General features: G+C 43.4%; 4 protein-coding genes across 8 annotated transcripts; 3 read left to right on the top strand and 1 right to left on the bottom strand.

Annotated features, from left to right (window-relative positions):
• Window positions 1–97: 97 nt before the first annotated feature.
• On the bottom strand, window positions 98–7,532 carry LOC133492510 (lamin-A-like). Of its 3 annotated transcripts, XM_061804828.1 has the most exons (15): window positions 7,448–7,532; window positions 6,545–6,604; window positions 6,360–6,467; window positions 5,828–6,181; window positions 4,834–4,990; window positions 4,571–4,696; window positions 4,317–4,487; window positions 4,107–4,232; window positions 2,496–2,716; window positions 2,148–2,421; window positions 1,534–1,641; window positions 1,316–1,435; window positions 1,182–1,238; window positions 522–722; window positions 98–402 (listed from the first exon to the last, which is right to left on the bottom strand). In XM_061804828.1, the coding sequence occupies exons 4-15, from the start codon at window positions 6,163–6,165 to the stop codon at window positions 367–369; spliced, it is 1,935 nt and encodes a 644-aa protein (XP_061660812.1). In that variant the 5' UTR covers window positions 6,166–6,181; window positions 6,360–6,467; window positions 6,545–6,604; window positions 7,448–7,532; the 3' UTR covers window positions 98–366. The 3 variants fall into 3 exon arrangements, with proteins under 3 accessions (XP_061660812.1, XP_061660992.1, XP_061660898.1); XM_061805008.1 differs by lacking the exon at window positions 7,448–7,532 and having other exon boundaries at window positions 522–719; window positions 6,545–6,900; XM_061804914.1 differs by lacking the exon at window positions 7,448–7,532 and having other exon boundaries at window positions 5,828–6,174; window positions 6,545–6,900.
• A 596-nt stretch (window positions 7,533–8,128) lies between these two features.
• On the top strand, window positions 8,129–17,693 carry usf2 (upstream transcription factor 2, c-fos interacting). 2 transcript variants are annotated; one of them, XM_061805334.1, is made up of 11 exons: window positions 8,131–8,489; window positions 9,234–9,277; window positions 10,265–10,371; window positions 10,471–10,578; window positions 12,264–12,429; window positions 13,772–13,859; window positions 14,161–14,205; window positions 14,751–14,809; window positions 16,136–16,227; window positions 16,423–16,551; window positions 16,664–17,693. In XM_061805334.1, the coding sequence occupies exons 1-11, from the start codon at window positions 8,452–8,454 to the stop codon at window positions 16,751–16,753; spliced, it is 966 nt and encodes a 321-aa protein (XP_061661318.1). In that variant the 5' UTR covers window positions 8,131–8,451; the 3' UTR covers window positions 16,754–17,693. The 2 variants fall into 2 exon arrangements, with proteins under 2 accessions (XP_061661403.1, XP_061661318.1); XM_061805419.1 differs by lacking the exon at window positions 14,161–14,205 and having other exon boundaries at window positions 8,129–8,489.
• A 121-nt stretch (window positions 17,694–17,814) lies between these two features.
• tekt2 (tektin 2 (testicular)) lies at window positions 17,815–22,891 on the top strand. Of its 2 annotated transcripts, none has more exons than XM_061805125.1 (10): window positions 17,815–17,999; window positions 19,500–19,662; window positions 19,761–19,886; window positions 20,137–20,342; window positions 20,423–20,566; window positions 20,648–20,762; window positions 20,895–21,002; window positions 21,080–21,223; window positions 21,303–21,382; window positions 21,520–22,891. In XM_061805125.1, exons 1-10 carry the CDS (start codon window positions 17,941–17,943, stop codon window positions 21,722–21,724), a joined length of 1,350 nt encoding a protein of 449 aa, XP_061661109.1. In that variant the 5' UTR covers window positions 17,815–17,940; the 3' UTR covers window positions 21,725–22,891. The 2 variants fall into 2 exon arrangements, with proteins under 2 accessions (XP_061661109.1, XP_061661192.1); XM_061805208.1 differs by lacking the exon at window positions 17,815–17,999 and adding an exon at window positions 18,573–18,780.
• A 661-nt stretch (window positions 22,892–23,552) lies between these two features.
• On the top strand, window positions 23,553–24,599 carry si:dkey-211g8.9 (free fatty acid receptor 3). Its single transcript, XM_061826388.1, has one exon. It carries the CDS (start codon window positions 23,556–23,558, stop codon window positions 24,591–24,593), a length of 1,038 nt encoding a protein of 345 aa, XP_061682372.1. The 5' UTR covers window positions 23,553–23,555; the 3' UTR covers window positions 24,594–24,599.
• Window positions 24,600–26,216: the final 1,617 nt, after the last annotated feature.

The following is a 26,216-nucleotide window of genomic DNA, read 5'->3' as shown; positions in this document are numbered from 1 at the left end:
GACAAATCTGCTTAACTCCTAAGAAATCATTTATTCACAGCAAAGAAATTGTGAAAAAAGGGTTATCAAGCATATTTTATTCAAAATAGCTGTGAAAAAGTGACATGTTTATAAATTGATACGAGAAGTACAAAAGCATAGTTTTAACTATTAAGTAAAAAAAAGGCCCAAGTCTAATGTTAAGATGTCAAAATTCTGTATGAAACTATACAGCTCATATATAATTGCCTGACAAATTTCCATAAGCATGCTTATGTACAGTTTGAGCGTAAATCAACTTGGAGATTACATGGAGAAAATTGTATCAAAGAAACCTAACTATATAAATGAATTGGTATGAAAAATGAACACCAACGATCCAAGGCCTCACATTATTGGACATTTCTCAATACGTGTTCCACTCTGGGGGGAAAAAAAGGAAAAAAAAGTTTATTTAACAGCATGTATTTTACACCAGTTGTGTGTGATTTTCTTTTTTTTTTTAAATTGTGTTTGAAAGCATTATTTTTTGGGGGGCTCACCTTGCGAGCTGTGCTGGTGCTGAACACGTACGAGTGGGGCAACAGACCCTCCGAGATGCCACCGCTGCGGAAGGAGCGGGAAGCTGAGGACACGCTGCTGCAGTTGTTGGACTTGTCCGAGGGGAGGCCGCAGGAGCCGCACAGGACCGTGCGACTACGCAGGTTGTACTCGCTGTCCCCGCAGGTGCTGTGAGCCACCTGCTGCGGAAATAACAGACTCTGAACCCAAGTCTCATTTTGTCACAGATGAGCAGAGCCTTTTTTTTTTTTGCACATTTTATTTGGCCTGCTGCAGAAGAGGTGAAATGTTACCCACTTATCGGGGTGAATGGATCATAAAATATAGTAAATTCAAACAATTAAACTTGAAGTTAGGGTATCCCTGACTTCGAGCCTTGTGGATTTTATCAGGTCAAAATGCAGCTTGACATTACATTGGATGAAAAATTAATTACAAAGCCTTGAATGAATTCAAATATTGCTTTAATAGCGCCTCCCCATCAGCTTTATATATCATTGTTGTACATTTTGCAGTCTTGCATGCATCAAGTTCCTTTGTTGAAAATTAAAAGTGTTCTTGGTGTGTGCATCAGTAATTTTTCTTCAAATATTGTGATGCAATTTTCATTTTCTTGAGATACAGTATATCTACAATGTTACCATGTCATCATCATCATCGTCAAAATGCGTGCGAGTGACTTTCCTCATCGCCATTTCCTGAAAAAAAAAACAGGTCAATTGAATGATAAACGTGAATATTTGTGAAAAGTGTCATTGCCTGAAAGATGTGTCACCTCTCCATTAGCGCTGATCAAGGTGGTCTGGAACTGGTCTCCGGTGCCCCAGTTGGCTTGGGTCTTCCAGACCAAGTCAGAGGGAGGGCTGTGGTGTCCTCCTGCACCAGCCGCCCAGATCTGGTCGGCGTGGAAATGTCGCAGAAACATTACAAATCTCATAAAGTGTCGGTGTGCTGATTTGAGACCTCTGGAAAAATTCTGAACTTGCAACTTACCGTGACCCTCTGGCCAGCCTTCAAGATGAACTTTGCGGGAAACTTGAATGCAATCGGTGCTGAAGAGCCAACCTGGCGCTTCACCTGCCAGTTGCCCAAATTCTGGTCCTGAAGCAGGAATGTTGGCGAAAAGAAACATCAGTGGATTATTTTAAAATGGTAAATTATTGAACTGAAAAGCTGAAAGAGGCGAAAGCCTCCAGTACAGATCTGTATATCTGCCCTATACTGCCCCCAAGTGGCAAAGTAGCACACACCAGAATGAGCAGCACAATGTGCATTACAGGAGAAAGTGAGACAAAAAAAACTTTTTAATTCTCTCTATTTATATCATTACTGCATGTTTTTATAAAAGAATATATCATAGAATGCTATTCTTCACGTTGTAAACAGATTTCAAATTTTTGGGGTTCTTTTTTGAGGAGAATGGATATGATTAGTGGCATTTCTATTCATTTTAATGAGGAAAGATGATTGAATGTTAATGATTCAAGGTGCCAACATACAATAGAATGAAATTACACTGAAATCACCAAAAAGCGGCATTGCAGTGTTGTTCTGGATTTTTTTACCCATGTATGCAGTAGTTTTTCCACCGTGAAACGCACACTGACCTCATCAGCTTTATTGCTGAGTCGGACGTATTTGCCTTCCTGGTCCACCTCATCCACCGTGACACGCCCGCTGGCAGAGGCCTGCTGGGTGACGCGGGTCCGCGCGACGGCACCGCCAGCGAAGCTCGAGGCCTCGCTGTCCGTGTCGTTGGGGCGCCGCCTCTTCGGGGGAGACGTCTGAGCGCCGCAGTTGAAGGATCGGGAGTGAGCCGACGCGGCCGAGGAGCGACTTCCTGCCATCCTCGTCGGCGGTGGACTTGGAGAAAGACGCAGCCTGCAGACATGTGTACAAGCAATCAGAGTTTATTTTCGCAAAAGCTTCAGGATGTTTGTGAACCATGCACAGACCTTTCCTCCTCGCCCTCGAGCAGCTTCCTGTAGGCACATATTTCCATATCGAGTGCCAACTTGACGTCCATCAGCTCCTGATATTCGTCCAGCTGCTGCTGCATCCGCTGCCTTATCTCGGCCATTTCTCGGTCTTTCTCTCCCAGAAGGCGACGCATGGTATCCCGCTCCCGAGACAGAGCCTCCTCCAGGTCCTTCACCTTTGCATCACGAGCTGCAAGCTACGTTCAACAGAGAGTCAGATGCCCTTTGCAGTAAAACAGATTCGACTCTGCTACAAGATTTTGCCGTGCATCATTAGAGGTATGCGAATAAAACATTGAAAAGGACCAAACACACTGGAAACGAGTGTACTACGTGTCACTCAGCTTTTAACTGACGGTACATTCATTCACGACGATATCACAAAGAACTGGAAGAAAATGATCAAAGCCAAAACCGTGCTCAGTAAAATCCTTTGCCAAAAGGAGCCGCACAAAAACAAACAAACAACAACAACAACAAAAAAGAAAGCCAGAGTCTCAACAAAAAGATGCAATGGTGGCCGGACAAAAGTAAAACACATGTATGAAAACATCTCGCCGCATGGTAGATCAGCTCGTAAAGCGTTGGCCTCACAGTTCTGAGGTCCGGGTTCAATCCCGGACCCGCCTGTTTGGAGTTTGCATGTTCTCCCCGTGCCTGCGTGGGTATTGTCCGGCCACTGCGGTTTCCGCCCAAAAACATGCAACATTAATTGTACACTCTAAATTGCCCCACGCTGTGATTGTGAGTGCGGCTGTTTGTCTCGATGTGCCCTGCGATTGGCTGGCCACCAGTTCAGGGTGTACCCTGCCTGCTGCCCGTTGACTGCTGGGATAGGCTCGTGAGGATAAGCGGTGAAGAAAATGGATGGATGGATAGATGAATACATCTCACTAGTGAATCAAGCAGCAGCAGGGTGCGGATTTGCTACTTGAGCCTTCAGTCAGGATTTATTCGACTTAATCCACCTCTTAATACAACTACTATCATGTCACAATTAAAAAAAAAAACCTTCAATACTATTGTATGTATTCAAAAACACAAAAAATGTACCAAAGTTTGCCACACAAATCATTGCATTAATGTGTGCAGATTTCTAAATTGGTTGAAAAAATATTATGCTCTGACCAACCAATCAGAGGATGGGAAAATCCTTCTGTTGTCAAGGGCCAGCGCCTTTGAGGGGATATTTGAAATCTACACTATATTCGATTTACACAGTGCTGTATATGTATGTTGCACACCCCAAAAATAACCACAACACCTAATGCAGGCAAGCAAGGCGACATGCCTGTGTGGTATTTTTATTTTTTTTTAATATTACAGCATTGTTGCATTTAGCCTGGCCACCCAGAATAAATGGACCTTTGACTCATTAAAAAAAAAACATTGTGGGCCCCTAACATTTGTTTTTAGGTAGCCTTGAGATAAAGACTAATTGGCTGATCTAACTGAGCAAAAAAATAAATAAAAAAAAAAGAATAAGAATATTCCCGTGTACTGGAAGCAGTGCAGCCACAGAAAATGAGGAGAATAGAATCTTCATAAATGTAAAATGATTTCATGCAGTTGCTGGTTTCAGCTGACCTGTTTCTGCAGCTGGCTGAGCTGGGCCGACATAGACTCCATGCGCACCCGCGTCTGCTGAAGCTCCTCGTGCGCCGCCCCCACCAGGTGGCTGCTGCGATCCGCTGACTGACGCGCGCCTTCCAGCTGCACGAGAAAAAAAAAAAGACAGATGTCGTAGAAGCTGCGAAACAAAAACTTGCAATAATTTAGCACAGGCACAATGTTTACCTTGGCATTGTAGGTCTTCTCCAGCTCATCCTTGTAGAGTTTTACTTGCAGCTCATGCTGGCTTCGCATCTCCATCAAGGCCTCGGCCAGTTTGCTTTCAAAGTCCTGCTGGTGGCCGTTGTCCAACTCGACCATACGGGACTCATGGCGTCGCTTCACCTCGCGCAGCTCCTGTGTGAGAAAAAGTGTCACACGGGAATGACTCTCACATCTGCAGCTTTGTTTTCAATAAACAAATGACGACGGAGTCGGACCTCAGAATGGAGGTTCTTCTGGAACTCCAGCTCCTCTTTGAGGGTCTGAATGCGGTTCTCTCCATCCACTCTCCTCAGCATCTCGTCCTGCAGTTGCTTTCTGGCATCGCCCAGGCTGGTGTCGAGCTGAGAGGACAGCATGACAACAACTTTAAAATATTACACGTGGAGCACTGTGCGGGAAAAAGTCTTTCCTGGGATCTGTTGCTTGTTTTGTTTTGTTTTTTTAACTATAATGTGCAGCAAAATTTTTGCGCATTTACCTTAGCAACCTGCGTCTTCAGGTCCCTGTTTTCTGCCTCAAGGCTACGCTTTTCTCCCAATGCGGTCGTCAAAGACGCGTCCTTGGAGTTCAGCAAGGCCTCCAAGTCTTTGAGTCTCAGCAGCGCTCCTGCCAGATCCGATTCTTTTTTAGTGTTCCTGAAATGAGAAATGCGCACGTAACTTATTGATGTATTTGAATATTAATAGATGGAACCATAGTAAGTGAGCGTGGATGGTTGTGTGTCTCTGGACGTGCCCTGCGATTGACTGGCGACCAGTCCGGGGTGTCGTCCACCTCCCTACAGTCAGCAGGGACAGACACCAGCTACACAGGACCATGCACGACAATAGCAGGATGGAAAATGGATGGAGAAATAATAGGGCTAGACATCATGGAAACCTTGGAATGAAGTGGGAAATACATAATAATTTCCCGTACGCAGTCAAACTTTCTATTTTGAGTAAGAATTTTCTCTGGAGGGGGGTGTGAGTGTGTGGGGGTGGGGTGGCTGGGGATATACTTCTGTGTTTCCACTCCAGCAGATGACTTATGAGCCACAATGTTTCCAGTCTTCCCCGTCTAACCACAAACCACAGCTTTTGCTGTTTGGTTGAACGCTGCCATGGCAACAGTTGGACTCTGCCAAACACACTGGAGCCATCAAGGCAATATTTATGGAAGAATAAAAGAGGCGAAGCCCTCTTTACCACTGCCACGTATCGTGAGCGTATCATTACTCTGGAGGATGAGGAGGAGGAGGAGGATGAGGAGGAGGGGGGGGGCACGAGGGAAGAACTTAGTCATCAGGCCATTGATGTGTGACTATGGGATGTTTGAATGGAGGCTGGGCTGCATTTAATCCTGAGGAGACGATGCCTTGAGGTATGGCCCCCGAAGCAAAGCAATGCTTATGTCAGCAAAACCCACATGAGCATCAGTTATTCATAACGTCCAATAACATTTACGCGTCGATGGAACCGAGGATCCCTTACCTTGCTTTTAGCTCCTTGTAATCCTCCCTCAGCTTGCCCACCTCCAGCTGCAGACGCGCACGCTCTTTGGCCACAGAGTCCAGAGTCTTCCGGGCGTCCGCCAGCTCCGTCTCGTAGGCGGCCTTGAGGCCCGTCAGCTCCCGGGACACCTCGGTCTCGGACTCGGTGATGCGCAGACGCAGGCCGGCGTTCTCCACCTCCAGGGACCGGACCTTGTCGATGTAAACGGCCAGGCGGTCGTTGAGGTTGCTGAGATCCTCCTTCTCTTGGAGACGGGTGATGCGGTTGGGGGAAAGTGGGGAGCTTGCGCCTCGAGGAGTGTTTTTGGGTGTCGCCATCTCTCAATTCTTGATTCTGATGTGGTAGAAACAACAAAGCAAAGCAAATACTTTTATAGAGCGCAATGTGCTTTACAAGATTAAAAGCATGAACAGAACAGTACACAAAACGCCACATGGATCCGTTCTGGGATTTTCAGAAGTCAAACACAAACTTCTTTGTATATACCAAAAAAAAAAAAAAAAACCCTTACCCTTTTAAATGGTTCAGAAGAATCAGCTAAAACTTTGGTGAATATTTGCTCCGTAGAGATCTCGGAGTCCTTTTGTGGTCACCGGCAGCGTTCAGCCCGTTGCTGTGCCTATAGTGTACAAATATATTTGAGTGCTCGTAGGAAAGAATGAAATGGGAGGGGTGAAGAGGAGAGGTTGGCCTCACATGTTTGGCAGTCGCAGAAGGTGGTTGCTCCTCTCCATCTCTCTCTTTCTGGTCTGCGGTCTGAACAAATGAGTCACCCGCTCAACTTTTTTCTCTCTCGAGATGGGACTTCTTTTATTTCTTTCAAGTTTTTTATGTTTTGTTACTGTGAACTCATCAAACATCTGCGGTTTATTGCATCCAAGGAATGATGCCGCTCAATTTGAAGATCTGAGAAGTATGAGGTGGTAGGGGTTGAAGGTGCAAATACGTTCCTTTCAGTTTAATTGATTTCCAATCAGTCTTCTGGAAGCATATTCTTACTGGCACGGAGTGGGAAGTGAACGCAACGCTGCCTGCACAGAAGTCACAGGACTTAACCACTACGTGACACTCTAAGTGCCATTCATAATTCCTGATTAGCTATCCATAGTCCCTCCCTACATTTTGGAGGGAGTTCTGAATTACATTAAAAAAAAAAAAAACACCCACCACGCCCAGTTTCTCCGACCATGACTGCGTAGCAAGGCCGGGAGAATATCCACCACTTTCAAGCCACAGCCGGATTTCACTGTCTGAAACTTCATGTTAAAACTAAAATCAGGTCTGCATTGTGTGATTTACATTTCTAAAAGTCTTGTATGAGTGAGCTGGAACTGGTCCCGACAGTTAGTTGGATGTAGTGATTTGCATACTCAATTGGATTGAGGTCAGGGGATTGAGTTAGCCCTTGCATAACATTCTTTTTTTTTTTTCAGTTTAAAAAGAAAAAAAAAAACTTTTGTTGCATTCAATGTGTTTCATATGCACTGTGAAGTTCTGTCCAATGAGTTTTGGAGCATTTGGGTGTACATGAGCAGATGATACTGCCCCAAACACTTCGGAATTCATTCTGCTGCTTCCGTCAGCAGTCGCATGACTCACGTCGTCAAGATGCACAAGGGGACCGTCGGTTCCATTGGCAGGAGTGGAGTATATGCCCACGCCATGACACTACAAGCAGCATAATTTGCCCGTGAGATGGTTATGTTTTGGATCAGAAGCGGCTCCTTGTCCTTTTCCACACTCTCCAAGTTGTTCCAGAAAAAGATGTTGAAAAACTGAGGGTGTTTAAAGTGTGTGGGAGGGCAAAACCTTACAAATGTGATAATGTATACAGAAATACTGTACTGTACTGCACTGCATAGTGATTTTCAAAGCGATAAACGGGTTAACTGTGTGTCGCTGTCTACGTGATTTAAGACGGTGACGCCATCTAACGGCTGCCTTATTGGATGCGGTCCGAAAGAAAACCCGTACCGGATCATTCCGGTCACGTGCACAAAAAAAAAAAAACTACCGAAATACAAGTGCTGTACTGCGTAGGATGATTACCCGAATATTGTACTTCTGATAAATAGTGACACAAACGTTGATCAAACGCGACAGGCATCGTTTGATACAGTCTTGGCTGTATAATCAACAAACGCGCTGCAATTTTGCAATTGTGATAACACCCCGAAAACAATCATTGTTGGAAACCTCCACTCCATATTTTATCCAGCACATAAGGCAGCTTTGCGGCGCTAATCAGTCGAGAATCGTATTTAAAAAAAAAAAAAGAAAAAAGCTACACACACTTGAGTTGTAAAGAAAGATAAGGGAAGAAAAGTAGCTTTAAAAAGGCCCCATCCGGTGGAGGCGTCGGGAGCAGGCGAGCGGCCCCGTTCGGAGGCTTCGGACCGCAGACGCCGAGCGGGTGTGCAGACGAAGCGGAAGGAAGCAGGAAGGCCGCCTCCATTTTAGCTGCCGCGGCCGCTGGGCGCCTCACGTGTCGTGGCCTGCCCGCCTCACATGACCCGTGTGTTTGTCCCCGTGATCACAGCCTCCATCTCCGGCGGATCGGACACGTTGCTGCCGTCGCTGGTTCCCACGCCGAGCGAGCCTTGATGGATCTGCTGGAGCAGAGTGCGGACAGCTCGGCGAGGTGAGGCTCGCTCGCTCGCTCGCTCGCTCGGCCCAGCGGACGTTCTTTTTTTTCCGCCCTCTCGCTGCGTCCGAGCGAGGCCTCGCCACACTTGCGAGTCTTTGCAAAAACGTCTTTTCTTCGTGTCTTTGAGCCGCTTTTGGTCGCTTTGTATCGGTGTTGTCGTGCCGCTGTTTGTTGCTTTGGCCCGGTTGTGTTTTGCAAGTACATCGCCCGACTGAACATTTGGTTGATTTATTGTTATTATTTGAATTTAGCAAGTGTGTACTTTTGGCTACACGAGGGAAGCGGCATTTTAAGCATGGTTTTCTGTCTCTTTCGCGCCGCAGTGTGTTAAAACTTGACCGGATGCACTACCCGGGGGTTATAAATACTTTATTAGGCCAGAACGCCCGTAGTTTTTGCAGTATTAAGGTCATTTCAAGAAGACTTATACCCTCCGATTTAAGCCAGCGACCTCAGCTTTTGGGTTTCAGTTAGCAATTTCTGATATTCCTCTAATACCAATTCCAAGTTATACCTGTTTTATTTTATTTTCTATTATTACACTATACTCCAGTAGTGTACGGTACTTTATATTTGTCTAAGCGTGTAGTTCTCTATTGTTACCACTGGATGGCGCAGCTCACTCACACTTAGCATTAATCGACATTTTTATTATAGTTTACAATGCTCGGTTAGAGCTTTAGATTCCAGATAGGAGTATCGTTCGTTTATTTGTGTTTTTTTTTCTTTATTTTGCAGTCACGACAAACAGGAACCCGACGACATTGAGCAGTTACAGGAAGGTAGGAGCTGGATTTCCTGTTACTTGTTGGAATGTTTTCTACAAATAGCCTGCAGCGGTTGTTATGGCAATTTCATTGTAAAGCACAGATAAGGCTAAACCACTCGAAGAAACTACATTAGATATGCCTAATGAACTCAATCATAAGACTTCTATAATTCATACATGCAATCATTCTCTCAATTGCTTATCTGGGTTTTCTCTGACTCTTCTGCGTATTAAAAAAAAAAAAAAAAAAACATCGTGCATCTTAAATTAATTCAAGAAACACTAAATTATCTGTAGGTGTGAATGAAAGTGTGACTTGTCCGTGTCCAGTTATTGGCTACCTTCAGGTCCCCCTTATTTTTGAGTACCGCCATTTCTCAAAAATAATGCCCACATTTTTCAAAAAATATTTTCAAATAGTTAATAGAGCGCTTTATATTTAGGTACGGATGAAAAATAAAAAATACACTCACATTGTATAGTTACATACGGGTACATAGAGTGCTGGGGGAAAAAAAAAAGTGATGTCCCGAGATTATTTTATGGCTACATCAGCACATGCACAATGATTATTATTAATGATTGTTGTACAGTTTTTTGAAAAACAATACAAGTACAAACCTAACAAAATATAAATACAGATAATTCCCAATATTTTGAGCATATGGGTAGCAGCAAATTGGTGGTGTGCATTGTACATTGGCTTTTTTTTTTCGTTTGTTTTTTTATGTCAACGTTGGGGTGCACATTATACTCGAGAAATTACGGTAATTGCCAACCGCAAATACTGACACGTCATAGTGGCATTATTACATTTTATCATTTAGAGGATAATGCATTTCATTTTAATCACGATATTCAAAAACACAAAGTAGTCACGATCACAGCACACGTTACATTCAGCTATTACTCTTTTGTAAAGTAAAGCTCGTCATCATTGACATTTTAACATCCGAGGTCATTTTTTTCCCCTAACAGTTATGTCAACATGCCTTTGCAGGAGAAGCAGAGGATCAATCGGCTGGGACTATTTCTCCAGTCCCGCAGGGTGCGTTCACTGACCACAATGTCCAGTACCAGTTCCGCACAGAAAACACCGGTGGGCAGGTGAAGACGATAGAACTCAATTGCTCAGTTGTGATGAGACGGATTTGAGTGGAATCGAGTGATGAGTGACGATTTGGTGCATTTGCGCTCTCTCTTCAGGTGACCTACCGTGTAGTTCAGGTGTCGGATGACAACATTGACGCATCCGCCGACGGCGCCGGGGCCGTGAACGTCGTCTCCGCTGCAGCGTTTGCGGGGGCCCCCCAGGTGTGTGGAAATCCGCAAAAACAAATATTGCTGGGAATCGACAGAAACTTTGTTTGTTTTCCAGTGTGACTTCCTTCATTACCATTGTTTGCCCTCACTGTTTGCCACAGAGTTCGGGGAACCTGATGACTAGGATGTAAAACAAGATTGCTATAATACAGTGATGAAAGTCCTCTGGATTTTCCCGGAATTCTGGATTTTTAAATTTTCATGAAAATTGAGGAAAAATTGTCTAAAATTAATCCGGATATTAGTTGACAACATTGAACGAACACGCGTTTGAGTTCGTTGTTTTGCTTTCACGACCGTAGCCATGTTGAGGCACTCACACCAGTAACAGTAACGCCCCTCCCCTCGCATTCTCTCAAGACGTCGCTTATTTTGTGTGGTCTTGACATTAATTTCCGTGTTTATTTCATGAACGTTGTTAACTAAACAAGCCTGGTCCAAAACAACCGATATTCACCCGGAAACAGGAAATGCAAGTTAACTGTCCTGAGCATGTCCGGAGCACGTACGAAAGCACATGTTCAGAACTGGTTGACGTAATGCGAGCGCATTTACGTCGAAAGTCATCGACATCATGAGCCATGTCAAAGGAAATTCAGTTACACCAAGGGTGTTCATCCCGTCGATCGCGAGGCAGTGTGACGGCGTAAAAAAACAAACAGTAGACTATCATCCACCTCGTCGCTTGATTCAGGTGTGGCCAATACCTCAAGCGCATGCACATAAAGGCGCGTTCTAGCAAGCCGGCCTCCTATTTACTGCAGTCCCGTGGTGCGTTAAACCCCCCCCCCCCCAACAACAATATGTCACGATTGCCGACAGTAATGTTTGTTTACAATGTATCGCTAGCTTCTTGCCGCGAACCCCAATTATGTTGAACTAAACTTTCAGCATCTTCAAAACATTGCTGGGATAAACCGTTCATGTTTATTCCTTAGCAGGCCAGTGCATTTAACTTTTCTTCGGATAAAGTTTTTCAGATCAAGAATTTTTATTGATGAAAAATATAAATACTGTTTTATACCATGTTCTACAAATATCAGCTGGAATTGGAAATCATCATTTCTGAGTTTTAAATTTTTGTTTTCTATTTTAGTTATGTATTTGTTCATTTTATTTTTAATTTACAGTTTTGTTTTGTTAATCCAGTAAATTAGTTTAAGGCCATCCCTATTCACACCCGCAACTTTATCTGTGAGCATGACTGACCACACCCATACATTTTTCAAGTGTGTGCCTGTGTGTGCGCGTATGTGTGTGTGTGTGTGTGTGTGTGTGTGTGTATACATATATACACACGCACGCGTGCGCCCCCGGACCCCCTAGTGCTCACATTTGTATTTTCAGGAATTGTGACGAAAGTCCACTTTCACCTTTATATTATAATTCTACCATTGCAATATTGATAAAAGTTTATTGTTGTGGTTAGAGTTTTTCAGTTATGTGGCTCTTTTTTAAAACTGTAATGCAGAGTTAATTGGTTGTCCTATTTAGTGACATATGAGTGACAAAATATTAGACACCGCTCAGTATGATTCAGTTGAAGAGGTAAAAGTGATTTGTCATACAAATAAACAAAATTCAAATTTACACTTTCAGGTGTATTGCAGAATGACAATTCATCACAAATTTTACTTTAATTTGGGCTAACTCGGTCTTCATCTGCTATCCTCCAGGCTGTAATCCAGAATCCTTTCAGCAACGGGGGGAGTCCTGTCGGGGAGACGGTCGGAGGAGAGACGCGTTTCGCATACTTTCCAGCCGCCGCTGTCAGCGACGGGACAGCCGCAGCCGTGTCGGTGCAAACAACGTCCGACCCGACAATCGCACAAGGGGCAGCAGGTCAGTTTGCACAGTTTCACCTTATATGACCGTCCAACTATGACTCCAAAGTGTACAGAAGCCAAATACGTCACTATTTTATGTGTACTTTTTCTTATCTTCTCTAAAATATTTCAAATATTTTTCATTTCAATTGTACAAGTCAGTGGTTAATGGAATTTAAAACACAAAAAAAAGGTATCTTTGGCGCTTTTATGTCATAATCACAAAAAACATGCGTTTGAATAGAGGTCTGTAGACCTATCTACTGTAAATGTTACTTGTCTATTTAAAAAAAAAATAAATAAACAACCTCAATATACCATATTCAGTATACACTGTAATTCCCGGCCGACAGAGTGCACCTGTTTATAAGCCTCACCCAGTACATTTGTAAAGGAAATACCGTTTTGTACATACATACGCCGCAGCTGTGTAAAAGCCGCAAGTGCCCACATTGAAACACAAGATATTTACAAAGAAAGATGGTACACAGAGAGTTTAACACATGGGTCACCAACGGTGTCCGCAGGCGAATGGTAGCCCGCAACCCTAACCAAATAAGGCGCCCACGAGGTATGTTCTTAAAAATACCATAGGCCACAAATTGTTACCATTATTTGTGCTTTAAATTCTGAATCTGACTAGCTTACGTGAATTAAAATTTAAAAATACCTGTAATGTCATTTACTACAATAAATTAAAATGGAAATATTTTATGTACGCGTAATGAATTGAGTCTGAAATTTGCTGCATACCGGTCACGTAGCCCTTAATACGATCGGTGCTCGCGTAGTGGCCCTCGGCCTCAAAAAGGTTGCTAAGCCCTGGTTTTATGCTAGCGGCACCGTGGTAACGCTAGTGCCGTGCTAATGCTAGCGTCGCGTTAACGCTAGCGCCGTGCTAACAGGGCCGGTTTAAAAAAAAAAAAAACATACCGGTAAAAATCACTGAGACATGGCAGTAACACGTTAGTGCAGCGCTAACAGGGCCTGACTGGTAAAACTCATTTCCTCGGCACATATATTCAGTCTCACGCTTACCTTTTCCACTCGAGTGCCTCCTTGCGGTTGTTAGAAAAAATGCACAAATTAGCCGCGTCACCCCATAAATCGCAGGGTTGAAAGCGTGTGAAAAAAGTGGTGATTTATAGGCCGGAAATTATGGTAATCTTTATATAAAAGCAAAACCATACTGCACAATACAAAATGTTGAAAATCTAATGTCAACTTGATCGAAGAGGGTTGAATTTACTGTGGTTGACATCCAAATTAATTTCGCAAAGCCTCACAGGCTTTTGCTTGCCGATTGTTCATAACTTCGAAATTCTGCACTAATGAACCTTTCCATTATACGCATGCAGGTCAGTTCTACGTAATGATGACCCCTCCCGACGTGCTGCAGTCGGCAGCCCAACGGACGATCGCGCCACGCACACATACTTACCCAGCGTGAGTACAAAAACACCTCTTTACCCATTTAAAAAAAAAAAAATCTATATACACATCACTCAACTCCCTCATTTGCACTGGGCCGCTCTGAGCTGCATTTTAAAATGATTTAAAATTCCCCAGGAGCTTTTCTATTTTGTTCCCTTTTTGAAATAATTAGATACAAACATGATTTGTGCAAGTCAAGATTTAAAAACAAACAAACAAAAAAAAAAAAACCCCAGCAGCAGCAGATATCCGTGATATTAAGTGAGCCAACATCTGAAAACCGCATTGTGTCCTACTTACCTGCCATCCCCAGAGACCTTGGCGAAAGCGAGATGTTGCAGCATGGCAGCACAAACTGGTGAGGAGAACTTTCACATTCGAACCAATTGCTGCCCCCTCCCCCCGCAACCCCTCACCGCTGTCACTCCCTTCGTTTACAGATTAGTTCAATACTGTAATTGTGATGTGAGGTGTGATGTGGTTTTTTTTCTCTCTCTTATTTTTTCCCTGACGTGCATAGGGTAAACTTTCATTTCGGTTAACCCCTGCAGTTTTATTGAAAATCCTTCTTTGTTGGCCTTCTTTTGCAAACGGGTGGGTTTTTTTTTTTTCAAGTTGGCATGAATGTAAATATTATAGTTTCCAAAAAGGCTGATTCTATGAAACATTACCAGAATGTGTGGCGTGACTACCACAATGTAACAAGAATCTTGCCTGACTGGTGGGGGGAAAAAATGTGACTTTCAGCTAAAACAAGCGTCACTGATCATAAAAACAGTCTTTTAAGGTTACCTAAAATACAAATTCTAATTAGTTGTTGATGATTTTGCTTGGCATGAAATTGTAGCCACAAGTTTGTTTTTTTATTTTTTATTTTTTTATGGTGTGTGTGTGTCCTTCCAGGAAGGTGGATGGTCCACGAGCACCGAGGGATGAAAGAAGAAGAGCACAACACAATGAAGGTAGAGTATTGATTATGATCATGATGATAGGTCGCGTCACAGTAAAGCTACCAGTCTTCGTTGTAAATGATTATCAAATCATACACTTACTGTAATTTCTCGAGAATAATGCGCAATTTTTCCAAACATTTTCAAAAAGTTAATAGCGTATTATATTTAGGTCTGGGTGAAAAATAAAAAAAATACAATCACATTGTATAGTTGTATACAGGTACATAGAGTGGTTAAAAATAGGTATACATATACATTTCCATACAGCATTTGATCTCTTACATTACACATTTACATATATTACAGTAATGTGCACCACCAACCTGAACTCTTTGACCTCCTCAGGGAGCTTCGCATTTTACGATCGTTAGCGTAGCATATTTGTTGCTACTGCACCAAAGATCAGAAAAGACTGTATGTGAGTTTGCTTTAACTTAAAACTAAGACATAAAATGTCGACTACAACGACTAGTTGGGCTGGCGCTTTTAAAAGAAATATGTAATCGCTGACGCGAGCAACCCGGAAGCAGCGCAGCAGTCAAAACGAGAGCTCAATGGCTTCAGGGTGGTATCAAAACAACGTGAGCTCAAACTACGTTGTGAGGGCATAATGAGTACATTTAAAAAAAAAAACAACAACAAAAAAAACGGGAGACCGCACACAATTGAAATGCTGGCTTTTTTAAAAATGTGCCCATTACGCTCATTTCTATGTAGTTTGAGTGGGAGTCTTAGCCAATGATGTGTAATGTAGAGGATAAACTGCACGATGCACAAACGTTTTATGCACAAATATTGAATGCAAAAAAAATGTTTACATCAAACAGTGTCAAATATTTATTTAAGACATTTATGTGTGTTATCAACAGTATTAATAAAATGTTTTGGCATCATTGAGCATTTATTTTAGCCGTTTGAGGGATTCTGTTCTAACAATTACAGGGACCAGGACTACCGTGTCCTGTGGCCTGTCCCGAGTCATATACTACCGCTACATCAGCACATGCTCAATGATTATTATTAATGATTGTTGTACAGATAGTTTTTGAAAAACAACACAAGTACAAGTTCAAGAAATTATAAATACAGATATTGAGCATATGGGTAGCAGCAAATTGGTGGTGTACATTGGTAGAAGGGTTTCCTGAATTATTATTTTTTTAGGTCAATTTTGGGGGTGCGCATTATACTTGATAAATTACGGTAAATGGTGATATGATGATGCTCACTGGCTATTGTCAGTATGTACAGGAGGAAGAGAATACAGTATGTATGTAATTCTGTATGCAGCTTTAGCAGTTGCACGAAATCGTGTGTTGTCCTCCTTTCTTTCAGTGGAGAGAAGAAGAAGAGACAAGATTAACAACTGGATTGTCACACTTTCTAAAATCATCCCTGACTGCAACATAGACAGTAGAACTGGGGCTGTAAGTCTTGTTTCAAAACTTGTACCACTTAAGAAAAAAAAATGCTGCGCACATGCAATGTACATTTTTTAAACGTGTAGGTCAGACTTTTGTTTTCAGTCGCACAGTGCATACGGTTAATATTTTGATTACTTTCTGGTTGATTGATTAAACATAGAAATTGCTATATGGCATTTTTTTTTTTTGCTTCCCCAGAGTAAAGGGGGCATCCTGTCCAAGGCTTGTGATTACATCCGCGAGCTGCGCCAGAATAATCAGCGATTGCAGGAGAGCTGCAAAGAAGTGGAGCGGGTTGAGCTAGACAATGAACTCCTGAGACAACAGGTACTCAAAAAAAAAAAAAAAAAAAAACTTCGCAGCGTTCAACTGTGTAAATATTTGTGTAAAAATTGGACCCATGTGCCACTTTAACACACTATTTGTCTTTCTCTTCCAGCTTGAGGAACTAAAAAGCGACAACGCGTTGCTTCGAGCGCAGCTGCAGCAGCACGGTGTAGAAATCAACGGAGATTCCACAGCCCAGTGATGAGCGGACTGGCAACCCCCACAGTCGCAAAACATGCTTGTTCCCGCTTACCTGAACGATAAATAGCAGGCAGGGAATAACCGCAGGTGACTACGTACTTCCATCTGGATCCCATTGAACATAAAGTGGGCCAATGGCCTCGTTGAAGGACCACTGACAGGACAGAGAGAGAGACAGACGGACGATGTCCCCCTCGATATGCTGCTGGTCAATGGCTGACGTTTACTGACTAGCCCAATGAACCCCTCAGCTCTGCTTCAAGGAGAACAGCCTCAACGGACCACCGTACTTGCACAAAGCTTTATTTTACTGTAATTTATAATCCTGCCACTCTTCCCAACCTCTCATTATTTTGGTTGTCTTTTCAGTTTTTTCTTTTGGGGAGGGGGGAGCTACCAAATCTTATAGGAAATACCACTTAGCCGTCACTCATCCTTAATTTATGAACCTAGTCCAAAGTCAGCATATGTAATTATTATTTTTAGGCAGTTAATCAGTGATGCACTTGTGATGGTGTCGGTTTAATTTTTAGTGCAAGACCTAAACGAGGTGTAAACCTAGCTCAGGTAAATTGGGGTAGTGCACTGACATCTGGTTCCCAGATTTTACATATAGATTTTATTTTTTAGAATGAAAAAAAATTTTTTTTTTTTTTGGTCTCCTGGTGCAATGGAGAGACAGATGAAAAATGTCCACCATGTGAATCAGTTTTATCGGGCATCACTTCAAGTAGCTGGTTAAAGTTTCCTTTATATGTCACTGAGGTGAATGAATGTGAGGTCTTGTTTGGAGACCCGCTTCTTTTTGGGCTCGTGGCTTTTCCTTTTTTTTTTTTTTGTGGGTTGGTGTTGCTTCCCCACTAATCAAATGCGCAGCAATGTTCGAGACAACTGTGGCTCATAGGAGGCAATAAACAGCATGAATGAGCTGATATTTTGGATGTGAGTTGTCATGGCCATTTTGTCTCAACGGGGTGGGATAATAACTGCAAGCACAGTTAAAATACATGCTTATAACAATGTCGGGAATATACAAATTATTATACATTACTTTGTATTTAATCTTTTACTTTTTTTTCCATTTCCGTTTTAGTTTGCATTGTATTAAATGCCACAAGTTGTTGCGTGACGGTTAGTTTCCTCAAATCAGGCATTGTATCGCCTTGTTGCCTAGAGACAGCCGTTGCTATGGAAACCGTCCTTCACAAACCCCTGCGTCCCGACGACCTTGTTATTCTGCAACTACGGTGAGTCACATTTTAACAGAAAACTTTGGTCACAATTTCACGCCCGTTTAAATATCAGGAATATCACAGAAACCTTCAAAATAACATTTTGGGAAGTGAAGTAGTGTGATGTGTGGTTTTACGAAAAGCAACGTTGAATTTGTAGTTTTGCACACATTTCTGAATAGCTTATATATAGTTTTTAAAATAAGAAACTACCGCCTGAGGCACATCTGGTTTCTATGCATATTTTTAAATCTTCACGAAAATGAATTGTCCGTTTTTGAAACAGATCTTTAGGTTATATTACAGTACTGTAGTAGCATAGTACCGTGTGTACAACATTCGCTTTTTGTGTTATTGAGCTTTGTCGGCTACTGTATGTTTACAAGCTATTGAACTTAATACATTTCTTCTACGTACATTTTGAACATAAATATTGTCATTTGTTGTTGTTCTGCTTGAACAACTCAACAAATTGGACAAACAAACTGATATAAAACGTTTGTAAATTGGGTGAACAAAATGACTCGTTTCAGTGACAACAGTCTGCGATCGATATATACAGATTCGTCACAGTATACAGTTGTGTGCATGACACATTTACGACCCTGCCTCCGAGACTATGGCGGGGAGTAATTAATTTAGATTCCCGATAACGCAAATTGCTGCCCATGAGAACATTTGGCGTCACCGACCTGTATCACGCACTGACGTACGGTGAAGTCACCCTGTGGAAAGTGCATCGGCTGCACTAAAAACAAGAAGTAATCCTGTAGTTTCAAGAGTGGCGCGCGCTAAGGTATTATAACTACATTTTATGGCAAGAAAGAATTGTTTTTAAAGCACTTTTGTTTTTCTAAAATGGACCTAAAACAGATTAAAACGTTTTGTTGAAGTTTCCATGAATAATAATCCGATGCAGTCAATTATTTTGTTTGAAAACACAAAAATAAATACTTTTGACGAATACGTCTGTATTTAATAAAAGGTTGGGTACTCCCCAATTAACCTTTATTAAATTTCTCAGCACTAAATGTCACATAGCAGTTTATATTTCCTTACAAATATACAGACTTAGTGTGAAATGTGGGCCTAGTTGAACACAAACCTGTTGTATGAAAGTCAACAGTACCTCCTGTTATCCAATGAAAGAGCATTTAACTGTTATGCTTGTTGGGAATCAATATTATAACTATATTTTAATAAAAATAGTTATTTTTTAATATGATAGAAGAGTCTCTTTGTAGCCATTCAGAGCAGGATGTTGAACATGCACCTAACTTTGAATGAATAGATAATGATGTAATTCAATGCTTGCGCCTTCTTTCATGGTAGGTGAAGTTAGGTGTAATGGAACCTAAGCAGTTCCCTCTCATAACAGATTGCTCCATGAACCTCCACAAAAAATAACATTATTCAAGCATTTTTTTTCTTGGATCACATCTAATTGGTATTTTGGCTGAGGTTGCGTAGTAGTTTCTGTAATCCAGATGACTAACTCTTTGCTTATCATTGAAGCGGCACAATGGCCAAACACCCCGAGAAACCCATCGTGCACTACGGCGTGCCAGAGTGGTGCAACAACAACGAGGAGTTGTCTGCCACCGCAGAGCTTGAACGCCATCTTTCAAACATCATCCGCCAAGAGAGCAGGTCGCTCCGCAATGACACCGACTGTAAGGTGGGTCCTTGTTGGTGTCGCCGTTGCCAAAACATGCATTTCCCTGCAAATTGGCTTTGTTTATTGGTTCATGATCCGCCGCACTTAACGCTCTGCAGACAAACTGGGATGAAAGCGACACCTCCCGCATGCTGAGGGATCGGGTCTGGGAAGTTTCAAGATGTAAGGAGCTGCTCGTGACCTGCGCGCAGCAAGTGGATGACGAGATTGACGCTCTGACACTGGTAATCTCTTCAAGATGCTGAGCGAACGTGCACGTAGGTCATGTGACTCGCGAAAATGGCAGCGCCCCTGAAAATTCGCAATTGTCGATAAAAATCTTCTCAAAACACTATTAAATGAGAGAGGATTTAACATCACATTGTCGAAGTAGAGTACATATTACATGACCTATAGGATACATTGTTATCCAGTGGATTTCCCCTTTAAAAAGCGACAAGACGCTAATCTTAGTTTTATCGTGTGTGGTGGAAGTCTAAAACCCGGACCGAGGAGACCTTGGCTGCCACCGCTGTTCCCCACGAGGTCACCATGGAGAGCCTCACCCTGAGGGAGGGGCGGCAAGGATTTGAGCTGGTCAACGACCCCGTCGAAAAGGAGCTGAAACAAGAGGTGCACGTCATCGAAAAAGTGCAGCAAGCCCTGCAGAACCACATCGACCGAGCGTTCGAGCAGCTCGTGTGAGAAGATCACCACACTGACTTGTGTAGTATCAGTTGATGTTGCGGCGCAAATTTAAAATTTGTTTTTTTCCCTCCAGGATTTTGCAGAAAATTCGACAGCAGCTGACCGCTGACATCCAGAACAAGATGGAAACTCTGGATATTGATAATACGTGTCTGGCACTCACGATAACGTCACCCCAGATCTCCCTGAAGCCGGACCCCACTCGAATACCTGCCGGGTAGGCCTCATATGCCAAATACTGTTTGTTGTTCATTTGTTCTGTCTATCCATCTGTCTTCCTACCTGCCGTTCACTTTAGTTCATGCACACCGCACGAGTGGATCAAGTTCACCCAGTTGAATTTGGCCCGGGCCCGTGAAGCGATGGAGATGTCCGAGCAGATGAGGGAGGACATGAGCCTCACCAGAGTCAACGTACGTGTGTCTTTTTGCACGGTTTTGTCAGGCTTTTGCAAGCCATCACGATCATTCCCCCTCTCATGCATTTATGGGAGATTTGGATCCATTATTGTAACATATTACTGTCATTACTGTCAATTATGATAGCTGCAAAATGAGTTGAAGACCCAGCAGAGAGCCACAGAGTTTGCGCTGCGCAAGCGCAATCATCAAGAGCAGCAGGCTTGCCGCGAGCTCGAGTGGCAACTGAAAAACGTGAGTTTATCGATAACGGCGGTGGGATGAAACGTTCCGATTGTGAAGAAGGAGTTGCTTGCGCTGCGTTCTTGTAGACCGAAGATGAGATAGCAAACATGGAAAACGACATATCCAAGCTGGATGCAGATCTGCGGGCAAAGGCGGCACCAATGAAGCTCGCCCACACGCGGCTGGAGAACAGAACCTGCCGACCCGGCATGGACCTCTGCAGAGATGAGGTGGATGTGACGTACATACTTTATCAATAAAGAAAGTTTGTTTTGTCGGACTCTGTCTTTACTTCCTGTTTGTTTCCAGGCACAACGTTGTCTTGTTGACGAAGTGAACCAGCTGCAGGCTACGATTGCCATTTTGAAGGAGAAGCTGTGTGAATCACAGTGAGTTTGAAATGTCTTATGGCGACAAGGAGCTGACGCTTGTAGCATTGAACTCATGTGATGCGTTCATTTAACCGCGGGGCGTGATTTGTATGATTCATGAACTAGCCCCGGTTTTAGTGTAGATCCTCTTTCAGGCACTCGTTACAGAGGCTGAAGCTGCATCACAACCAATTGATGCAGGATCATTCGCGGAAACGTGAATCTTTGGCCCTGGAGCAGCGTTGCATCAACATCCGCAGCCGCCTCATCCCGATACTGTACGACGACGACACCCCAGTACCGCTGCTACTACTCACCAGCTCGAGCGGGAGGAGCAGGAAGCACCTTGAAGCGCAGTAGGATTTGGGTTTTTGCCATTGGCATTGCACTCAAATATTTATTACGTCATTGACAAGACATTTAAAAAAAAAAAAAAGTACATCTTAAATACTTCAACTATGCAGTGCTGTCAATATCTTAAAGGACCCTTTTCAATTTACTGTAGATGTTGAGTGTTCACGGGAATTGTTTTTAAATGTATTTCTGGCAACTGAGCGCGCGCATCCAAGGCTCACTCACGTTTGTTACTTTTGTTGGCCGTTATCGTTAACGGCGATCTTTCTCTTTGTCGTAATGTTTGATTGTCTGACGCTGTTTACAGGATGAAGATTATGATGTGAATCCGCACGCCCGGTTACTGTATATACTATACATAATACTTAAATGCAGGTATGTAAGCATACAGTATGCTTAAAAAAAAACAAGGGGGTAGATATTAAAAAGGTAACTAATTAGTATATTTTCAAACTGCTGTATTTTGATGAAGATATTGCAGTGTTACAATACTAAAAAACTGTTCTTAGTGTTAGTCATAATGAGTGATAATATTAATTGAATTTTTCCTGAAGGTATTGAGACGATCTCGGACCACACACAATAAAAATAGAATGTGGTTAGGGCGGCACGGTGGTTCAGCTGGAAAGCGTTGTCCTCACAGTTCTGAGGATCCAGGTCCGATCCCGCCCCTCCCAGTGTGGAGTTTGCATGTTCTCCCCCATGCCTGCGTGGGTTTTCTCCAGGCACTCCGGTTTCCTCCCACATCCTAAAAACATGCGACATTAATTGGACACTCTAAATTGCCCCTAGGTGTGATCGTGAGTGCGGCTGTTTGTCTTGTGCCCTGCGATTGGCTGGCGACCAGTTCAGGGTGTACCCCACCTCCTGCCCGTTGACAGCTGGGATAGGCCAACCCTTGTGAGGATAAGGGGCAAAGAAAATGGATTAATGGAATGTGGTTTACTGGAACTTTCTAAATGTGCTCCCAAAATTAAATGCAACACTTGTAACGTTGGGTTCATTTCAGCTTACGACGGTGTTGTTACAACACAGTCATTAATCTACGGTAGGCGAAAAGGATCCACGTCAGTTTTAAGTTTGGACCTCAAACTAGTTGAAGCCGTGTTTTGAAGACCGACAAGGATTTTCCTGGAAAAACGTTTCTCGCTATCTGCCATTCTGCTCCAATAAAATGCCTCCACAACAAATCAGCCCATTTTCTGCTCCATTTATTTCGGCGTAAGCTTTTTGCTCGACACGCCCACGCCCCTGTCACATGCCTATTGGCAAACACACCCGTTTACACACGGCCATAAAACCAGGAGATGCTCCCTCACGCCACAAACAAGTCATTGGATTTCAGAGGGATGTTTTCATCTTCAAACATGTATACTGTAATGTATTTGGAAGCAACCCTAAAACTCCCTTTATGAGTTTACCGCCCGGCCCTTCAGATCATTTAAAGCGCCTCGGCCTCGCCGAGATGACCGTATGCAACCTTCAATTATTCTGAATCATTTCACCTCGAGGTCTCGATGCTTTTCCCTCCTCCGAGAGGGCAATTATGACTGCCTGGTGCCTGCTAAATGCCCGCTCCTTTCTGCATGAGTGCCCGCATCATCCGATCGGTATCTCGCGGCCGTGATGCGTCGTATACAACACGATGCCCCACTGCCTTCGTTGCAGCTACCTCGGTCGGGACGGCCGCTCGTTGAACAACGGCCATCCCTTTCCGAAATGGGGACTCCGTCGTTGGATCTGAGGGGAAAGGGCAGACCGCTGTCGCAACTACAGAATAGCTAACAGATGGCACATTTTAGCACGATTTCCTTTTTGTCTCCGTGTTGTCGCCGCGATGCACGTGGCCGTCAAGGACTGCGTAGCTCTCTTTGTCTACTCTTTCACCTTCATGCTGGGCCTCCCCGCCAACCTGCTCGTTCTGTCCGTGTACGTCCGCAAGGCCCGCAAGCGCGGCGTGACGCCCAACGTTGTCTACGCCCTCAACCTGTGCCTGGCTAACCTGGTACTGGTGGCCTGGTTGCCCGTCAAGGCTTTGGAGACCCTGCTTCAAGACTGGCGGCTCCCGGCTACCGTGTGCCCCGTCTATAGCTTCTTCCTGTTCTCGTCTCTCTACGGGAGCTGCCTGTTCATCACGGCCGTGACGGTGGGACGCTACCTCAGCATCGCCTTCCCTCTCGTCTACAAACGGTACCGCCGGGCTCGTATCTCGTGCTTCATCAGCGTAGGCCTGTGGGCCTTCGTGCTGCTTCACCTCGGCGTCGGCTTGGTGGCGGAAGGCGGCGGCAACTTCGTCTCCGTCAAGGACGACGGTTTGGCGTGCTACGACCATTTCAACGCCTCGCAGCTGGCTGTGCTGCTTCCCCTCCGCCTGGAGATGGCGGCGGTCCTCTTCCTCCTGCCTCTGTTGGCGGCGTCCTTCTGCACGCTGCGTTGCGTCACCCTGGTGTGGCACTCCAACCTACGGTCGGCGGGGAAGAGGCGAGTCCTCGCGGTGGCGCTGTCCACGCTGGCCGTGTTCGTGGTGTGCTACGCTCCCTACAACGCCTCGCACGTGGTGGGTTTTGTGACGGGGGAAAACGTAGAGTGGAGAACGTACGCCATGCTGACGAGCTCCTGCAACGTTTTCCTGGAGCCCGTCGTCATGTTGATGCTCTCACCGGCCGCAGCGAGGGGGATCGTGGGTAGAATCTGCGGAGGGCGAGGCAGACTTAGTCGTGCGGAAGCATTTCGCCATCATTGCGCCAACCCCAACACTGCCGCTAATATCAAGTCCCCAGCTACCCTCACTGAGAGGAACCGAGCTGGGGCGGACGTGCCGAAACTGAGTCAGGAACGAGATGACTATGGAGAATCTACGAAGAGTTCTCTTTAATAGAAGACACACTTAGTGAACATTTTTTTCAAATGTACTTTATAAATACAGTGCTGATACAAATGATGCCGGTTTCCGGGTAACGAGACATTGCTTGGGCGTTATTTTTTGTTTGTTTTTTTGCTTTGACTTGAGAGCAAAAATTTGTCTTGTGAGCAATGTGTTGTGGGAGTGAGGTGAACTCATTTGACAGCAGTTTGACCGACACTGAGCAATTCTTCAAAAAAAAAAAAAAAAAAAGAGGTTTCGGGGTGTAACAAGCTAAACGAAAACAAGAGAATGACATGATATTTAAAACAATTACTTACCTCTGTTTCAAATCTCGCTAGTTTAATGCTCATTAAAACATGAAATGCCCTCGATTAGAAGTCGAAGTGGTGCTTTTATAATGCTTTATATAATGGATATTTAAACACCAATGGTGCAACAACAAATGTAGACAGACAATATAACACGATGAACCTTACAGCCATATTTTCTTTATTCTAAAATGACAAATATTATTGCTCCCTACTGAGCTGTTTACAATCGTTGTGAAACTCTTCCATGTTTGTGTGTAAATGACTTCATTGCACTGCACTGCATGACTTGGAGGCACAATAAATTAATTACAATGTAAAAACTTTATATTATTTATTTATATATTTTATTGTTTGTTTATAAAGTACAACATAAGAGACATGTTTTTCCTTATTAAAAAGGGACCTCCCCCCCAAAAAATGTTTTATATTTGAGATGCCAATGTTTTTTCACTAATGAAAACAAGAAAAAAATATATTTTTTAGCAAGCAGATTGATATTTTTTTCATTTGCTAGTATTTGGAAATGATAGTCAATTATGCTATTAGGTCCACGATTTGCTGTATGATAAAAGAGTTCACTAAACCACTACAACCAATAATATGGATATGTATCACTTTGGTAAAATTCAACTTTTTTTAGTTATATATTTATTTTTTTATTTTCTAATTTATTGTCATCATATCTCCTCAAGGAAAAACACACTCAGTTGTGTATTTTGTGTTGCATGGCACACACCGGTTCTGGTCACAAACCTGGACGGACGTCGGACGACCTTAGCGCTGCCGACAGCGCCTTGCTCACGGGCACCTCGACACTAGCCTGGAAGCACACTAGCAACTCTCCAACAATGAGTTACCATTTCACATTTTGTCCTCAGTGGACCTCCAGCTCCAAAGATCAGAACCCCATACAGGTGAGCTACTGCCACCTACAGAGTACATTGTATCTGTAATAAAAGCTTTATTACACAGATAATAAATCCTGGTTTTAAACTAGAAGGCCAGAGAGGAAAAACATTTAACGCCCATGGACAATATTTTGGTTGCCGTTTTCAGTGGTGTACAACTACTGCATTGCTCATGAGAGCTGTTCCTTCTTCCTTTCCTTTCGGCTTGTCCCTTTACCGGTCGCCACGTAAAAAAAAAAAAAAAGTGACTCATACATTACTCACAGAGTGAAATATTTCATTTCAACATACCATTTTCTGATTGATATGTTTTGTTTTTTTTTACTTGCACTACTCGAAAGGAATGAATTTATCTACGATATTCTGCATTTCTTAGATGTCCTTGCATATGCAAAGGTGTGAAATATTGAAAT

This window comes from Syngnathoides biaculeatus, chromosome 1, assembly GCF_019802595.1.
Source record: "Syngnathoides biaculeatus isolate LvHL_M chromosome 1, ASM1980259v1, whole genome shotgun sequence".
Taxonomy (NCBI): domain Eukaryota; kingdom Metazoa; phylum Chordata; class Actinopteri; order Syngnathiformes; family Syngnathidae; genus Syngnathoides; species Syngnathoides biaculeatus.
Note: the sequence above shows the minus strand (reverse complement) of the source record. Positions and strands in the feature narration are given on the sequence as shown.

What these genes read in the sequence shown, in the direction of transcription:
- usf2 (XM_061805334.1), top strand. Translation starts at nt 8,452, where the DNA reads ATGGATCTGCTGGAGCAGAGTGCGGACAGCTCGGCGAG. An exon ending in AGTGCGGACAGCTCGGCGAG is followed by an intron (nt 8,490 to 9,233) that starts GTGAGGCTCGCT and finishes TTTATTTTGCAG; the next exon opens with TCACGACAAACAGGAACCCG. An exon ending in TAGACAGTAGAACTGGGGCT is followed by an intron (nt 16,228 to 16,422) that starts GTAAGTCTTGTT and finishes TTGCTTCCCCAG; the next exon opens with AGTAAAGGGGGCATCCTGTC.
- si:dkey-211g8.9 (XM_061826388.1), top strand. Translation starts at nt 23,556, where the DNA reads ATGCACGTGGCCGTCAAGGACTGCGTAGCTCTCTTTGTCTACTCTTTC.
- LOC133492510 (XM_061804828.1), bottom strand. Translation starts at nt 6,165, where the DNA reads ATGGCGACACCCAAAAACACTCCTCGAGGCGCAAGCTCCCCACTTTCC. An exon ending in AGGCTGGCCAGAGGGTCACG is followed by an intron (nt 1,436 to 1,533) that starts GTAAGTTGCAAG and finishes CACGCCGACCAG; the next exon opens with ATCTGGGCGGCTGGTGCAGG. An exon ending in TGATCAGCGCTAATGGAGAG is followed by an intron (nt 1,239 to 1,315) that starts GTGACACATCTT and finishes TTTTTTTTTCAG; the next exon opens with GAAATGGCGATGAGGAAAGT.
- tekt2 (XM_061805125.1), top strand. Translation starts at nt 17,941, where the DNA reads ATGGAAACCGTCCTTCACAAACCCCTGCGTCCCGACGACCTTGTTATT. An exon ending in CCCACTCGAATACCTGCCGG is followed by an intron (nt 20,567 to 20,647) that starts GTAGGCCTCATA and finishes CGTTCACTTTAG; the next exon opens with TTCATGCACACCGCACGAGT. An exon ending in TGGACCTCTGCAGAGATGAG is followed by an intron (nt 21,224 to 21,302) that starts GTGGATGTGACG and finishes GTTTGTTTCCAG; the next exon opens with GCACAACGTTGTCTTGTTGA.